The sequence below is a fragment of the Nesoenas mayeri genome (assembly GCF_963082525.1).
Source record: "Nesoenas mayeri genome assembly, chromosome: 1".
NCBI classification, from domain to species: Eukaryota; Metazoa; Chordata; class Aves; order Columbiformes; family Columbidae; genus Nesoenas; species Nesoenas mayeri.
In genome coordinates this window covers 16743165-16761642 of record NC_137541.1, presented here as the reverse complement: position 1 = coordinate 16761642, position 18478 = coordinate 16743165, and the positions used below count along the sequence as shown (strand labels likewise).

Below are 18478 nucleotides of genomic sequence, written 5' to 3'. Positions count from 1 at the left end.
CCTGCGGCATCCCAGGGCGATGCATCACAGTGTCACTGTTCCTGTATCCATCCCTGGTCACATTACCCCACACTTCTGGACTATCTGGCATGTGTGGATCTCACACCTTTCCGGGTTGTACCAGCAGGCCAGCGTTGTTTGCAAGCCCAGCAAGGCAAGGGCAAGGGCTGGGAAAGGGGTCAGTGCTCCACCAGCCAGGCAGCAGCTCTGCTGGAGCATCGTCCTGTTCTCTACTTCATGCTCATTGTAGACCCGGTGTTTTTTTCCTTTTGTTCTAGACACACTGACGACCTGTGTGGCAAATAGTCCTTGCAGGAGAATGGCATGGAATTGCTTTAAATTCCAAGGAGATTTCAGTCACACTTAATGACAGGAAAAAGTAATTACCAGAACCTTCACAAGAAGTTAAACATTCAAAATACATTGCATATGAAAACTTATCAAAAAGCTGTTTATACCAATGCCAATTTATGATCTTTGAAAGTATGCAGAGATCTCCAAGAGCACTGACTAGTCACGGAGATCTAAATACATTTTGCAAAAAACCTACAAAACACTCCTTTCATTATTCATAACTGCAAACCCAAGCGGAAGTGCTGTGATCAGTTGGCATGACACAGCCTAGGGATACAGTTCCAAAGAAATCCTAAATTATTGAGCAAGAACATTTCTTTCAGAAGAGCATCCACTTCTCATTTAAAAACTTCTGCTACAGGAGATTTTATCACAGCTCTTGACAAGCTGTTCCAAGAGTTAAAATATCAGCCTTTGTATCTGTCTGGCTTCATTAACAGACACTGAATCTCACCTTTGTTAGTTTAAAGAGCTTTTGCCACAAGATTTCTGCCCCTATGGTTACACTGAGACTCCCAGGGGACTGATACTTCTCTTGGCAATTAAAGACAGTTTGAGATCCTTGGTGCTGTCATTGGAAGATGTGTTTTTCTAGTCCTTCAAACATTTTTGTGGCTTTTCTTTGTACCAAGCTCATTTTATCAGTATATTCCACGAATTTCTGACACCAGAATAGGACATTATTCCACCAAGGCATTACCAGTATGACAAATGAACTGTAACACCTCTGCCTTCACTTGTCTGTATATCTGAGGCTGCTCTACCTCCTTTTCAATTCAGCCTTGCCTTGGGAGCTCATGCTCGGGTGGTCGCCCAACAGGACCCCAAACCTCCTGCAGCGTCTCTTTGCTCCAGCAGCGTCTCATCTTCTTTTGTCCATTCTTCATTCCAAGACATACAATACTACATTTGTTCATATCAAAATGTGGGGTTTGTGTCCATCTTACTGAGCATAGCAGAGTCCTCTGTGCCTGTCCCCTTCATTTCATTTGTGCTACTTCTCTCAGTGTAACTGATACGGGCTACTACCATGTTTTCAGGTTATACAAAATCAGCATGAACCTTTTGCAAGAATTGGCAGCAGGATCCTTTGAGATTAAACCTAAAATCACCTATTTTAGATAAAAAGGAATCAAAGTGTACATGGAGTAGCATGGAGAACGTTTATTTTTTCTTTCTCTGCAGAAGTGAAGCTTAATGGCATATTCTTAGAGGTCAGTGTACATTTGCTGGTGATTTTCTGTGCTCCCTTTCTGGCTTTGTAAGGCAGGAGCCTAGAATTATCTGAGTTTTGAAATTCAAAGTAAGATTTTTTCCCTTTGCATTTCAACTCCTTCAGGTTTGGAAGGACTCGCCTGGTGGGTTTCGTGGCTAACAAAGGCAGGCTGGAGAAAGCAGCTGACTACAGACACTTTTCAATCCCAGCCTGACAAGTTCTTTCTCCACTGAAGATCCATATCTGTAATAAATTTAATCCATGGCAACACTCAGGGAAGTTCATGTTTAATCTAATCTGCTCCTAAAAGATAGTAAAATGTTTGGCTGTAGATTCTTGGATTCAGCTTGCATCACTTATAACACATTTGATATCTTTTGTCAAAGTATTTATCCTTTTCTCAAAAACAGAAAATAAATAAATTGTTGAGATGGGAAAGAACTAGCAGTATAGCCAGAACTTCAAAAAAGTGTAAAAAGATCTAAAATTACACCTGCAGCTCAATGCTCAGAGAGAACAAACAGCCAGATATACACACACACAAACCCTCCATTTTTCTTTGATATCTCTGATACAAATGTTGGCGAAGAGCCGTCTTTCTTACTTTTATGAAATAAAAGTGAAATTAGAGCACAAGGTGGATGTCTGGCTGACCAGTGATTTCCTGTTGCTTTTACTGAAGCTACAAGGAGCAAGATAACAAGAAAGGAGTAAAATTCAGGTTGTAATACAAGCCTGAAGAGCATACTGATGCTGATAGCAGTGTATTTTTCTGCTCTTATTTTATTAAGATATATATGAAATTTCTAGGCTAGTCACTGCTTTCACAGAAAGTCAGTGAGCAGTGACTGGCTCCACATGGCTATCCAGCCAAGGGCTCTTTACAGAGGCGATGTCTCACCTGCATCTGTTCTTCAGCTTCCACACCCATGTCCTCTATCACCAGTTGTCAGCAAATTTACCATCTCCCCTCTCACCTCCCACTCCCCCTTTTACTCACACTATAAGGCAGATTAGAGACAAACCCAAACCCTACCCTCCCCCCAAAAAGCAAAACACCTCATCCCCCTACTCACAGCCAGGGTGTTCACAAATTTGCTTTCTCTGACATGGTGCTCTGATTTAGCTCTCTCTTTTCTCTTTGCCATGGTGAAGAGCTGACATCTTCACTTTTCGGGGGCAAACTGAGGGCAGAGGCAGGTACCTCTGTGATGCCATCTTTGCAAAGACCACAAGGGAAAGGCTGGGTTCTGCACAGGACTGGTCTGCTCTAGTTCTCCCTACCCATCCCACCTTGTCAGGCCATCCAACAGCTTTCTCTTGGTTGTATCTGCAATGAGCATGGGTGAGCAGCCACAAGAGGATGATTAGCAGGGTAGCTGAGCCCTGAGACAGTGTGTGTGTGGCTGGCAGCAGCTGGAGCCTCCAGCTTGTTTAGCCATGCTCTGAGCAATCTGGTGCAGAGCTGTGACACACAGTATAGACACATCCTCTGGTCTCTCCTGTTCCTCAGATTTATGCACCAAGTATTACTCTTTCTGGCTGCCTGCCTCTGGTGTCTGCTTCAAAAGAGGTTCTCCTGCTTTGCTCTCTCCCAAACACATGCAGCTCTCACAAGCCATACTGACATCCTTCCTTCACACAAGGTCCTTATTCTGCCCATCCCGTGGACTCAGAGGAGTGTACTTTTAAGTGCTTATTTCATCAAGGAGTCTAGTTATGTGCTGTATTCTTAAGACAAAGTTGTCTCATCCATCACCTCAGATTGGCTTTCACCCCATGGCCCATATTCTGCTCTTCCTCAGCCCTTTCTCACCATCTTCAGCTAAGCCTCCTTGTAGGTTCTTCCCACTAAAGAGCTGATGACAAGTTGCTTTGTCTGCACTGTGCAGGGCAGACATTTCACAGCAGATCTTGGTGCAGCTGGCAAAGGCTCTGGAGAGACCCAGGTCTTAAGGTTGCTCTACAAGCCCCAGCTCGCCTTGAAGAACACAACCTTTAGCTGCCAGGCAGGACTCTGTGTGTCCTCCTGCAGCTGGCATGAACTAGAGAAGTTTACTGCTGTGTTGTGTGTCCTGGCTAATTCAGAAGAAATATGATTGTGTAAAAACACCTGGATGAAATCCTTATCATTGAGTGGTCTAGAACTGACTGTTATGAAAATCAGACATTCTTGCACATGCTGCACTTGCACTCACATCTGTATGTCAGGAGCAGTTTCCCGTCAGCAGTAGTGCTGGGGAGCTTTTTGCAAGAGCAGACTGTAGCTGAGGCATTGCCCTGAAGTGTTTTAGAAGCAGAATTGTTGTGCCGGGAACTGACATGGCATTTCTGCCACAAGAAGGATTTTCCATACATTTTTGTTATGGTGAGAGATAGAAACAGGCAGAGCCATGAGCACCCTCAGGAGCCTGAGATGAAGCTTAAGACTGCCTGCGATTTTCTGGGGGAACATTTGTGGGGAAGGGAGGGCTGGTGCTGGCAGCCTAAATTGGATCGCGGTTCCTTCCCAGCCTCCTTGATGGAGCATCTATTTACTATTAAAGCCTTTATGATTGCAAATTGTGACTCAGGTTTCTCATAAATATATATCAACATAAGTAAAAAGTTTTTAGCATTGAGTTAAAAGTATGGGAACAACTGAGTTTGTGAAGCCCTGACCCTGCCATAGCGTGGATCCTTTCTGTCAGAAGCCACAGTGGACATTTAAGGGCACCAACCATCTGCTGTGGTAAGAGCTACTTTAACACTGGGAACAGTGTCCAGAGAGAAACAGATTCTTGAAAGAAATCCCCCAAATTTTCAGCAAATTCCCTCTATGATCACTGAATCTCAAGACATGCCCAGGCTACATTCATTACAGTTCAGGAACACGGAAAAGGAGACAAAAGTGAATGATTACTACAGTTGCAGATTTCATAGCCTGAGACTATTGCCTGATTTGTACCAGCTGGTTAGATAATATTTCATATAATATTTTATTATTTATTATATTATATATGTTATGTATTGTGTATATTATATTAATGACTGATTATGTATTATCTTATTATAAATGGAAATAACAGTGACTCCTTTGAGACACATTTCCACAAGCTGGAGCTTATGGGCTTGGGAGATCATTCTGCAGCCAGAAATAGCTGAAGTACAAAGTAGATGCAGGTATCCCCAACCTCTGACCAGCTGTGTTTCCCATGCGTTCTCCCAAGAAACACAGGTTACCTTCCCCCGAATAAGGCTATGCGACTTAAGCTGACTATCTGTCTGGTCCTTTTTGTTTTTCGGCCAGCATAGGTTTGAAAAAAAAGCCAACAGTGTATGCTGCCCAGAATATAGTCCCACTTAGAACATTTCCAAATATTATCTCCATCTGAGGTGAGAGAGAACTTTCAGGATTATTACTTCTATGCTATTTTGAACACACATCAGTTTAAGGTCATGCTCATTAACTACTATTGGAAATTTTATTTGAAGAGTACTGAGTTACAAATACTACATAGGAAAAGAACAATCATCAGGTACAGAAGCAATGTTTTAACGGCTAAATGTTATTTTTTTTTTTACCCCAAAATCAAAGAAAGATCAGTATCTGACAGCCAAGGGTGCTAAATGATGTCAGTGTTTTCTGACCATTCTAGTAAATCCTAATGTTGAGTTCCTGAGTAAGTGGGGCAGAAATTCGTAAAGTGAGTTTCTGTGGGGAAAAAAAAAAAAAAAAAAAGACATAAAAATAATTAACAACCTTATTTTAACTTAAAAAAGATCAGCTCAAAATAGAGAACGAGAAGAGAAACTTGAGTTTAGACCTTCATTATTCTCTTAACATCATCTAGTAGGCAAGACTGACTTGGTAGCAGTAAGCATTTTCTACTGCTCTAGACAATTCAACATACCTTTTAGAAATTCAAGAAGAGTTAAATTAATTAATAACATGAATTAAATATGAAATAATAAATACAATACCTGTCCTGCTCTCTCTCTCTTTTCAAAGTTAAATTTGATGTACTTTATGCTACTCACATAGTTTCCATTTTCAGTACTGTACCGGTTTTATCTTTAGGTTTCAGAATTAACAGTCTCTTAAAATGCATGATATCCATTCACACCTCTTAGCTGTTTCTTTGCCCACCCACAAATTCATGTTAACATCGCTCTAACAGTCTATGCTTAGATGACTTCTTCAAAATATGTACTATTTTAATCTTCCATCAGAAACAGTTCTCTAGTACTACTTGGTAGGTAGGAATTCCACTTCTTGAATGCTTTGCCTTTTATTCCAGACAAACATTCTCCAACCCCGTTCAAACACTAATCCCAAAGTGCCAGGCAGCCAGAAAGGTGGCTCCAGACTGCACCACTGCATGGGCAGCAGGAACCACAGACAGAGGGAACCGTGGACAGTGGGAACCTCCCTGCACTTCCCAGCAGATGCAAGTGTAGTCAAAGGGAGACCTTTCCTGTGCCCGGGCTGCATTGTTGCCAGCACAAACCTGGGGAACAGAAGTGGTCCCACTGCTGTTCCACCACAGCCCCTGGGGCTCTTGGGGTTCAGCACTCCAGGGGGAGAGAACAAGACAGAGAGACTCCTAATGACAGGAAGATTCTGTGAATTTACAAATGTCAGACAATGGTAGCACTGTGTGAATCAGAGAGAAAGAAGTGGCTTATTGCTAAGCAAACTGCTTCTATTTTTGTGCAAATAACAGTGGCTCAATTATGCACTTAAGCACTGCTTTTAGGCAAATCTGCTTTCTGTAAAGCAAAAACAGTGTGGTAGAAGTTACTTTCTACTACATCCCTTCAAACAGTACAGTCTTTGTGCTTTTTAAACTATTATACAGTATGTAATCTCATTAAGCTTGTGAGACAGTGGCAAATTTGCCCTTTAGATTTTGGTGGTTTTTTTTTAATTACATGCATTGTAAGTTTTCGTGATCTAAACCCAAGCTGCTTGTGCTGTTTTTTTTAATAGAGACTCAAACATGAGAGGATTATAGGTAATGGCATTACAACATCTGTACAGGGATGGTGGGAGAGGTTGACTGAATCTCTTAGAATTGTAAGCGGAATATATTTAGCTGGTTTAGGTTCCTGTCTGATTTACATAATGTATTTTTTTTGCAGTTTTGGACCTTTCCTACCACAGCAGCTTGGTGTTTTTTCCCTCTGTTATTTGAAGTAGTTCTTAAGTCACTGAGATCATCTTTTGTGCTTAAAGCAAATTTTAAATAATACTTTTGTGGCAAGCTTTTTAGCCTGTCTTAATCATCTTTTTTATGGTATGTTGTTAGTATGCAGTTATCTTCTGGATTTCTGTGATTGGTGCCTTCAAGCACATCTCAATGGAATGTTTTCTTTACCCTGCCACATTTACGTTGCTTTCAGCTTGCTCAGAGGCAGTTTGACTGTTAAACTATTTCTTCCCCTGAGGCAATACTGATTACACTTATTTATGACATTGTCTCTGAAAGTGAGTTTTTTATGATTCTCCAAGGCAGAAATTTATTCTCAGCAATTTTCTTCCTTTACAGATTCCTTCAATAAAGTAAATGTTAGAACCAGGTGTGTACAATGGGGATCATGCTTTGGTTTCAAATAAACTCAAATCATTAAGCCAAGTAGGTAGAGTAGCATGAGACATGACATCCATTGCTGTTGCCTCAGCTACCTTTGAATGATGAGTTGGTGGCATCTTACAGTGTTCGTACTGGGAGCTCCCTAGATGCAGACCAGTGCTGAGATGTGAGTACTGCATCTCATACAAAGTGTGCACAACCCACTTCATCTTGATGGGTGGTGATAGATATGGGACAAGTGCCCAGAGCAAGGGAAGTTTACTCAGTGTTGCTCTTTTTGTATGTTCTCCTGTGGAAAAGGAAACTGGGACCACAGTGGCTGTCAGAGCTGTTCATTAGGGGTGTTCAGTCCATCCACTCTGGGGTGTCTTCTTGTTGGTGCTAAAGGAGAACTGCGCCAGCAGACATGCATTTTTGTCTGGGACACTGAGGTTGGACACTTTAAGATGCTGAAACCATAACTGTTGCCTCATTGTAGTGATAGTTTCTTATGAACAAACATACAACAGAGATTCACCTTTCCCTCCTCTGAGGATAGGGAAACACTCTTTAGAGCCAGCTAGGCTGTAATCATTTTTGGACACTAAGTTGTTGCAAGAAAATATCCCTACTACTTCTTTTCAGCAGCTGAAAATGATAACTTTATATAACTTTAAGAGGTTCTCTCTTTTTATCAGAATGATAATAATGCCCATAAAATTACTAACATTCCTCCCAGTTTGTGGAGCTATATCTTCCTTCCATTATTTCATTAGTTTAAAAACTTTTGCAAGTGGCAGACACCAAATGAGAGACAGGATTACATGTAATAGCAAAGATTAAAGTTTCCTAAAAACCTCTTGCTATTGTTTGCCCCCCACAACCCATCCCTAAAGAACTGAGACTGTTGTATGAAGAACTGGTGCCTGCTTATACTTGGAAATGTAAAAGGGTGTGGATAAGAAACTGTTCCTGTTGCTCATTGACTGTCCTCCTCTCCCTAAGGTTTTTCATAATTGCTCAGCTCAGCTCTTACCCTGCTCAGCTCATAAGAGAAAGCATTTCCACGGATGGTTCTTCCATTCACAGTAACAGCATGAGGTCTCTGTTTCAGGCCAAGAATCGTAATTTTGTTGTATTTCAAAGTGTCAGCTCCTCTGTAGCCATTTTTAAGTATTTCTGTCTTCAGATTTCCCTGGAAAGAGGCACAGAGAACATTTTAGGACCATAACAATTCTTTGGAGGTGACTTACTGCATACTGTTACTGTTGTGGTTTCGTCTTTGTCAATGGACTATAGAATGTCTTCCACTGTAGACACTGAAGTCTGAGACCATAAAGGAAAAACAACAGTCATTAATTTTCACATAAGAAAAGTTTCATGTATCAGTATAAACTAACAAAGTAAGAAACAAAATTGCATTTACAATATTCCTTTGGAATCTTCTTGGACATGTTTTTTCTTCTTGTAATCCATGCAAATTCAGTTCTTGTATCCATTTACAGGGTACAGTGGCATATGCAAAGCCAAAATCCAGACACAGAAATTCAATTAGTGACCTTAAGGCAGATTTAATTAACATCCACAACTAACTGCTTTAAACCATTAGCATCTTCCACAAACATTGGCTGCTAGATATCTTGCTCCTATTTTATATCCCAAATCTCCACAGCTCCTACTAGAAATCTCTGCTCTGTATGTCCCAGCTTTGAGGATACTGAAGGAACATGCTATGTCCACAGAGCCTTTGTTGTACTTCTTATTTACCACATATCCCATATTTAGCATGTCAAGAGGACATACAAATCATTAAACGAATTCATTTGGATCACCAGCAACAGTAATTTCCCATACAAGCCATGAAGAGGAATCATTGCATTTGTTATGTGATCAAAGTTGTTAAGGAAAGAAAAATGAATTACGCTGCTCAGGAAATGATGAATTGCTATGCAATCATGACTTTTTAAATATATGCCAAGGAGAAATCCATGATGGAACATTTTGCATAAATTAGCTCATGTTATGCATGGTAGGAGGAGAGCAGAAGCTAGATCACAGTATTTGTAACTTAGGGCTGTGCTTAGACTGCTTATTTCAGGTATCCACACTGATTTAAACTGCCTAAATAAAGAATTATGGGGTATTATGGATCAAATGAGGAGAGGTCTCTAAAAGCCTCTGGCGAATGTGTTAGGCTACTTATATACAGTGTCTGCTCCCCACTGGCAGAGCCCCAGCGTAGGCGCAGGTTCAGTATAGAGAGAGCACCTCTCTGCAGTGATTTACTGTGATCTCAGGTGTGGCTAAGGAGAGCTAGCTCCAGGTGGCCACCCAGTTAGCTCAGTGTGATGCTAAACTCAGTGATTACAACTGTATTGATAAAAAAGGTTGTACTTGGGCTCGGAAGCTCTGAGCCAGGACTCTGCAGTAGATACCACTGTCCCTCTGACCACAGTCTAGAACTGAAGGTCTTGGGGAAATGGAGAGGTGATGGTCCAGGGGAATGGGTGACCCTCTCTTCCCCAGGCATCTAGTGGTTAAAGCAATTTCCCAGGAAGGTCCTGAGTTCTTGTCAGAGGGAGGGAATGCATGGACATCACTCAAAGCCCCATAAATGCAAAGCAAAAAGTCCAGTGTCTGAGACCAGAAACCAGGACTTTCTCCTGCACTTCTGAGCAGCAGGGTCCTCATTTTTCTTTCTTACTGGCTTGCTCATGTCCTATGAACTTCACCTTTCCTCCACACACATTTTCCTCCTGAAAACTGGACCAGTTTTAGGAGGAACTGTCTCTCGGGTTGCTCAGTTACCTAGTGGCCAGTGTACTCTTTCAGAAGCTCCGATTTCCTTGGGCAAGCAATCACCATCCATTTAGTGTCTGGACTCAATTGTTATGGTCTGAGCACATCTGCCTTGTCTGCTGCCTCTGGGGATGGAGGCAGAGTTTATGGCTCTCCCTGCTCATCTCTGAGATACAGCAGATCTTATACATCTGGTTCACGTGTTTTTCTAGGCTTATAGGCTTGATATATGGGCCACTTTGACTCAGGTCACTTAGCCATTATGTCTGTCGAAATGGAGGTGTCAAGTGAATTAAAATACTGACCGCAGTGAGACAGTACCCGAGAGCAGGCAGCTTGTATCATTCTCTGAGTCGTAAGTGCCTGCACTAGTCTGGAATTCTTCTTTGTATTCTGGGTTGTTTAGATGAAAATATAAATGAGAGGGTCTCATCCTGTAGCTGTTACCTGCACAACACACTGTGCTGGGTTCAGAGTAAATGCTATGATGTTGGACCTTAGCAGTAAATCTCTTAGGGATCAAAACTTGTGTGTTCTCCTAAAACCAGGTGTGCTTAAATTATTCATCTACTTTTTTTCTTTTTCTTTTTAAGAATATAGAAATGTGCAACAAAATCCAAGACTTTCATACATTTCTCATACCTCTACAATTTGCTATTTGCGATGGATTTTTTTCTTTAAAAACACATAATAAAAAATCGACATTAGGGATTATTGGAATGCAGATAGGGAGTTCACTCCTGGATTTACAGGCAGAAGTCAAATATGAGCAATAAGAAATGGAAGTGTCAGTGAATCAACAATCTAATTTGCACAGATCAGGATTTAATATAAAACTGGATATTGTTTTTCTGTAGTCTTCCTGCAATAAATTACCATACACAGACTACAGAAAGTTGAAGCGATTTTTCTTTCTTTTTACCATTGAAATATCCTTTTTTTTTAAAGAATAATTTTTTTTCTTGGTAAATCAAGAAGAAAATAAATTAAAAATTAAACTTAAAGTCTAGAGATGTGGTATTAGTTGCGGAAGAATATCTTCATGAATATACAAGACTACATAATAAAACCCATCACCTTACCCTGCTTGCTCTCACTCCTGGAAGACATACATTCTAAGAGCAATATCACAATAGGAGTTAACACAATTTTATTCTTTTGAATATTTTCTGTGGACTATCTTGGGACTTTTAGGAATAAACACCATGAAAACCACGCCACAGTCTACATACAGTATCCTATTTCTTACCAGATGCCGGAATCATAGATGAAATACGATCTGTATAGATTGATGAAGTAGCTCAAGTGTTTTACAATAACTCCCACAGCTTACTGTCATATACTTAGAGAGCTTCTAGTAGGTTTATTTTATCAGATTTTTCTCAGTTGAAGCCTAGTCTGTTGGGTTTTTCTATGGAGCTTTCTCAGGGCATGCCTGCACAGAAGTGAGCGCTGTGTGAAAGGCATCAGCGTGCTGACCCCGGGCCAATCTATTCTCACACTGCATGGAACGCCTGAGCAGCACGGCGGGCTGCCGGCAGCGTGCTGCATCGCCCTGCGGGACACCGACCATGGGAGCCATCTCCGTGCTGTCAGACAAGGCAGCGCAAGCTAAAGAAGTGAGACTACGTAGTTCTCCACACCACAAAGTGCAGGCTTCAAGTGATCGAAGTTGAAAAGTTGCTGGGATTTCCTGAAGAAAGGAACGTAGCCTTCTTCCACCCATCAGACTGGAAGCATTCACAGGAGGAGGACAAGGAAAATGTTCCTTGTTCCCTCAGCAGCAACTCAGGAAAAAAAAAAAATTGAGCTGAAAAAAGTACTTTTTCAGATTCACATCACAGCAGGGACCTTAATGATGTGTCACTATGGTACTCAATGAAGCAAACACGAAACTGCAGCAGCATAGTTGGATTATTTTGTAGCTGTCTGTAGTTACAGCATTAGTTAGCTTACCAGGTTTAAAGGCTGAGCTATAAGAAAAAAGCTTTCCAGAGAAGAGTTAGACATCAGCACCTTACAATGGCTACACTAAAATACAGGTATCTGTATGTTTGGAGGTACATTGTATGTTGCTACTTACTTTGCTGTATGTGTATTTAGCCAAAAAGTAGTTCTCATTTTCAATAGTATCTGTCAAAACACAGAACAAGGAGGATTGGTATCAAAACAGGGTGTAAAATCCATAATCAGTTCACATTAATTGTAGCGAGTAGCTAACATCAGACTAAGATGACTTGTGTGTTACTTAATCTTTTCCTCTATTCTTCTCAGGGTGATCTCAGGGGAATTCAACATGAGTGATTGCCCTCTCTAGCAGAGAAGCTGTTCCCAGTGTCACACCTTTCTCATATGAAAACACTGATTTTAAGAACAATCTGCTTCTCACCTCTGTAACATTCAACTTATGGCCAGTTCTCCAGCTACTTCTGGCAGGAATCTGTGCCATTACACAAGATGGCCTGAGAAGAGCCTGTACACAGACCCTGTTTCACAGCAGGGGACGAGGCTTACCGATTGAATCACCATCATCCCAGAAGAGAGACCCAGAAGCTTCTCCATGTTCATCCAAGGCAATAATGAGCCCAAATGGGTTCAGACGGCTGTTGAAAAACACATTGAAAAGTGTCAGTGCAAACTGGTGGGCATTGTCCTTTCCAAGTTATTGAATAAAAACTTCTGAACACAATTAACTCCAATTTTAATGTTACAAATAAAGCCGTAACAGAAGAATGACAACCATATTCACCTAAATGGCTCCTGAAAGGATGATGAAAAGTTTACCTTACCTTGTCCCACTGAAGTGTAAGATTCCCACTTTCTGAGTGCTCATGTGGACAGGTTTCCCCTTTTTTAGTGGCCTTACTGTATGATAACTGGGCAGTCTGGGAGACAACTGGTCACCAGTGCTACCTTACTATGGTTTGGTTTGGTTACTGCACAGTGCTGTTCCCTTCATTCCCTGCTCACATCAGCTTCTGAGCATGGTTCAGCTGTGAGACCCATATATTACCCACTGGCATGGGGCAATAATTTTCCTCAAAGAAGATTTGAGCTTTACCACCCTGCCCATGGCACTGGATACATACAGCCAAGGAGAAGAGTTCTACGTTGTCCCCTTACATATGTTTACTTGGAATAGCTGGCAGCAGGTCAGTGTGGCAGTAAGAGTTGCAACAGCTTTCCAGAGCATAACCACAGAGCCAAGAAGGTTTCAGCTGTGCAAACGATGATGTGGGCCATCTCTGGGGTGACTCCTAATCCAATGGAGCAAATAACAGGATAAAAATACTGTGCTTATCACCTGGGATGGCAGCTGGAAGCTGCAGATAGCCTTTCTTCTGCACTTTCTTTTGATTGCTTTTTTGGCTGTCTGTGGGTCTGACCTGCACTTCGGCTTGTTTGGTGATGGACATGGATGACATTACCTCTTAGTAGTGGTGCTGGCTGGTGCCTGTTCTGGCAGGATGTAGCCTCCACGGATGAACAGAGGGATCTTGCTCAATGGCGCGGCCACGGTAGCATAGTTCTTCTTCCAGGTACTTGGCACTTTGTGACCCTACCACAAAAATTAATGCAGTTAAACACCCACAAATGTGGGCACTATATGTTGTGACCATATACCACTGAAAAAGAGAACAAGGGGTACATTTTTGTCTCAATTACATCTGTGAAAATCCAAACAAAAAAGCAGATTTCAGGGGTATTATTCCAGTTCCTTTTTGTAACATGAAAGAGGATCTAGCCCCTGCAGTTATGCATATGCATGAGAAAGAAGCATCATGAATGAAAGAGAGCAAATTGTCTTTAAAAATGGTGTTATTATTCCAGACACTGTGGAAAAAAAGAAAAAAATCATCAAGACACTGAGTAAAAAACAAGAGAAACGTTTGCGTCCTCTTTTTATGGACATGGAGGCTGTCACACTTCAGTGTAAGGTGATTTGTAATCATTCAGGAACATAAACTGCAGATTTTTTTCTCTTTTAAAGAGAAGTCTTCCACTTTCAAAAAGTAATTACAGCATTCAATGAGTGAACATCATATATGTGCAGACAACTAGCGCAAGTTCTCTGCATCATTCCTTTCTGGTTTAACGCCTCAAAATCTATGGTAAGGACCCAACCTTGCTTTTGGATAAGCACCACGTTTCAGCAAGTACATGCTGAATACTGGGAGCTGAGCTTTGTTAATGCCAGGGTTAAAGGAACATCCATCTGAGGACACCAGCCAAATGCTGAAAATGATGAAACTTCTTTAAAAATAAGTCTGAATTTTCTCTGAGAGCATTTCTGTCCTGCCCGCTCCTCTGCCAGCATTGCTCAGGGTGGTTAACAACAGCCTGATGCTCCTGGGCTCACATTTCTGAAAGCTCTTAGCGTCTGCCTAACCACTGCTGCTGAAGCCAACACTGGCATTATCATGCAGACTGCAGCAGAGCACAGTTGGGTTGATAGTGAGCGCTTTCAGAAGCTCAGTACTGGGGATGATGGTGTTTGAAAGGTCAAAACTCGTAGTCCCTGAAATGAGAAGAGGCTGGCATTTTCCACAGAGCAAATTGTTCTGCATCTCGTGGAAGCATCTTTCAGAGGGGAGCCTCACCCTGCTCTCTAAATATGCCTTCTGTCAAAAGTAATATGTGTGCAAAAGTGCATGCACAAAATGGTTTGCAGCATGTTCACAGGAGTACAACTCAGGATTCTGTGTCTGTTTCTATGCAGGGAAGTGTATCAGTACAAGAATTAAAACATGCAATAAGGCGGGGGGCAAGAAATAAATCTTGACAGTTTAATGAATTTCTAGGCTGCTCTCAAAAATTCAGTTCTCTGTGTCTTTACAAACCAAAAATAGAAAATAAAATGCTACTGAAAGCTGTGTAATTTACTCTCCCAGCTAGCCTGGTGTAGACTTTTTGTGCTCTAGTTTTCTTACACACAGATGCAGAGGTAAAAATACTGCTGAACATTGCTAAAAGTTATTTTGCTGGAATAGTACCATTTAGAATTATGTAAAAAATGTAAGAAAGTGAATCTTGAAAATACATACGGTATAGTAGTCAAACCATGTTGCTTCAGGGAAGTATACATCCACGGATCTTGCTCCCTGTAATTGTTATAAAGTGATTAAAGTCTTTTTTCTCTTTGCATTTCTGATATTACATTAACTTTATTATATTTATGCATGGAGAGATGTATGCTGAATATTCTAATAACATCAAATCTTGGATATTATGGCTGAGTTATTATCATAGCAGTGGACTAGCGCTGGCTAATCTATAACGCTAAACAGATGACCTAATCCTATTTGATGGGTTTTACTGTCATTCCATGGGATGATTCAATGTTATATGATTATTTCTGTCTAGTACATAGCTCTATGTCTTGCAAATGTAACTGGCCAGGTGCATTCCTCTAACATCTGAGCAATCCCTTTGCAAGACAGGACTTCACATCTGGTGATGGAGTCGGGGGACACCACTGCTCGGTGCCTCTGGCACCATTCCTGTTGCAGAAACAGGCAAAGAGCAAAGTCTGGCAAGGAGGATGCACAGTTATGTCTTCCTGGCAACAATTTAAAGTTGCAGATATAATAATAAATAATGTGCTGGTAATTCCACAAACTGCTCTACTTCTTTTTGCAGTCTGTGTTGTATCATATTGCTGAAATGAGGAAATCAATTAATAACTGCAGGAAAAGTTGGAATCAAAACATACTTCCATTTTTTTTGTCATGATTTGCTCATTTTTACAAACAGATTCATTTTGATTTTCAACATCAACATCTGCCCCTTTGCGGAGTTATGGTTTAGCCCCAAGGTTTACCCCAGGGAGCAGGTGGAACACGAAAAGTAAAGGTGGAGGAGAAGAGTTAAGGCAAAGTTACCATTTAACAGTTTAGGTACTTTATATTGAAGGAATAAGAAATAATTGATTTATTAAAGTATGCAAATCTCACATTAGAAGACTTGCTAAACTGGAAATTTGTCATGTCTGGCGGCCTGTCTCCCACAGTGAGCAGCATGAGGTGTTTCAGGGAGAGTGTCCTAGTGCTGCAGTCAGTAAGGTTAGGGTAGTTTGCTCTGTCTGTTTAGATCTTGCTAGCCATTTAACAATTAAAGGTTGGCTTAATCTATAAAGTGCCTTGAAAAGCTGAAAGAAAAACCCTATAAATTCAAGATGCCACTCTCTGTATTTTCTCTACATTAATATGACAACCATGGGTATTCTGTGTGTAACCACTATCTGAATCTTGATGAGCCCAAATAACATGACTCCCTAAACAAGCCAGTGTATAGGGCAGTTCCCCACTTTAATTTTGATGGGTGTCTCACTTGCTCACACCCTAGGACTCAAAGAGTGAAGGGAAAGCTGTCCCCGACCCATCTTCTCTAGACAAGCGGGTGTCATGCTGCAGTTTGACACAGTCACTGCTGGCCTGCAATGCCACGGTGAAGCGCTTACAGCTCACCCCTGTCCCCTGCCCTGCTTACTGCCACAGGCATTGGCAGCCACCTCTCTGCCACCACAAGACCCAGCAACCTGTTGCCTTCAGAGCTCTGCTTCCCCCATCAGGCCACAGGCACCCATCCTTCCTTTTGAGCTGCAGTCCCTCAGAAAACATTAGGAACCCCTAATCTAGGCCCCTGTCATTTTATGTATCCTTATAATGTTCTCTTTCTTTCACTTATTTGCAAGAAGCCACCCCTGGCTTGTCACCCTCTCTTTGTGGGAAGGTTTCTCTCTCATCTTTCATCATCTTGCTGGGCTGAGACCCTGTGAAATCTTGTTAGTCATCAGCTATTAGAAACCTGGGCAATACTGAAGATGAAGGATTGACGAATGAAATGCCTGAGCAGAGTCAGAATGGTTTTAATGCAGGAATAAAAATTCCCTTTTAAATTCACAGAGGTACAAGGGCTAGATAAAAAAAGGTGGCTAGCAGTGGCCTGCTTAGATGTTTAATCATCAGCAACATGTAGAAAATGTACCAGATATTCTGGCAACACGCTGATTGCAAACAGCTCTAGGATACATCCCAGGCAAATATTTAGCTCTGCTCAGATGTACCTTTCTGGTGCTGTCAGCAGTGAGTGGTGGGACAAGGAGAGGAACCCACTCTTGATCTAGCTGAGCAGTGAGAGCCCTGACCCCAGCACTGCCATAGGAAAATGTTGCCTTTTACAGCCTGTCATATTAGCAGCTAACATTGTCATTACTGTTTGCATAATGACTGTGTTTGCCTGTGATGCTGGGAAATTCCTAGCACAGCCCTTGCAATGCTGCAGTTCCGAAACACAGGGAGTAAGTGGTAAGACAGAAACCAGTTTGCTTTAATATCTGCATGTTTCTTCCTAGCTCAACAATTACTGCTCTGTGTGTGTCCTTGGAGAGAGCTGTCAGCACAGTAACAGGAGCACACGAGGGGCAGCATCCAGCCTGTTTACATCCACTCAGTGCTTGAAGAAGCAGGGAAATGCTGTGCCCTCACTTTGATCCTCCTGCTTCAAGCACTGGGCAGCTCTGTTCTGTCTGTGCTGCGCAGAACTGCGTCCTGCAAGCTTTGACAGTGGAGAGAAGAAATGAGTGGATATGAGCAAACATGCCCTGAATGTCATCCAATGCCCTAAGCGCAGCTCTTTTCTTTTATCCCAGTATGATGGCATTTTTTAATTACAGTACTTGCCTCTTGAAGAACAGGAGCAATCATAAAAGCAGGTCCCCAAAGGAAGGCAGTATCTATTCCATGAGTCTCCTGATCGGAGGTAAATCTGGTGTTGAAAATGAGATATGCAATGTTAATTCACATTTTTATAGAACTTGCAGATTATTTTGATGTCACTCACTGCAATGAGAAATCTGTCACCTCAATACATCCTTCAACACTGCCAAATATTTTTCGTGCTTGAGGGAATGCCAAAAGCTGGACAGAGATTCAGAAATCACAGTAGCACCTACCACACTGGAGCAGACTAGAACCCTCACAAAATGCTGGAGCTGATTTATTTTCAGAAGAGCAGCGGTGGGAAAACAACTATCTTAGTTCCTCTCCAGTGGGTTGAGACTTAACTGAGAGAGCCAAATTGCAGGATTGGAGTCAGGACCAGGAGAAGGATCACAGAGCCATAACACTGTGCTATAGGACCCAAAGCATTTGTGAAAAACCTTGAATTTGGCTTCCTGCGCATTTCACAGGTTTGCATTAGAAATCTTTTGCAGGACAAACACAAATCAGCCTTCATACATACTGTGCTCTACAGCTGCCTTTCCTGAATGGATGAAAACTTATGGAATTTGGTCCATTTTATTGAATGCATTAAAATAGTTTTGGATTCTGATCATGTCCTCCAGAGTGCTTACAGTCCCGTTTGCCTAGCATCATCTGCCAGCTTGGGAAGGGATCTCTATTGCACCGTTAGCATCAGCTAATGAAAATATTGAATAGCATCTGGCAAAGAGGAGAGATCCTCCCCATCTCAGGAACCTCCACTCATCTGGCATAAAATCTTTGAGAATTCAAATAGGCTTTCAAACATTTGTAAACCTATCTCTGAGGAA

General features: G+C 41.6%; 1 protein-coding gene across 1 annotated transcript in view; it reads right to left on the bottom strand.

The window, feature by feature from the left end:
* Nucleotides 1-18478, bottom strand: part of LOC308052846 (sucrase-isomaltase, intestinal-like) — a gene marked incomplete at both ends in the record, with an annotated part of 77267 nt that overhangs the window by 11277 nt on the left and 47512 nt on the right. Inside the window, 4 exons of the mRNA XM_080363491.1 lie at nt 8162-8320; nt 12008-12057; nt 12439-12527; nt 13353-13483. Of these exons, the coding sequence (XP_080219617.1) occupies nt 8162-8320; nt 12008-12057; nt 12439-12527; nt 13353-13483 (429 nt within the window). The remainder of the gene's footprint in view (nt 1-8161; nt 8321-12007; nt 12058-12438; nt 12528-13352; nt 13484-18478) is intronic.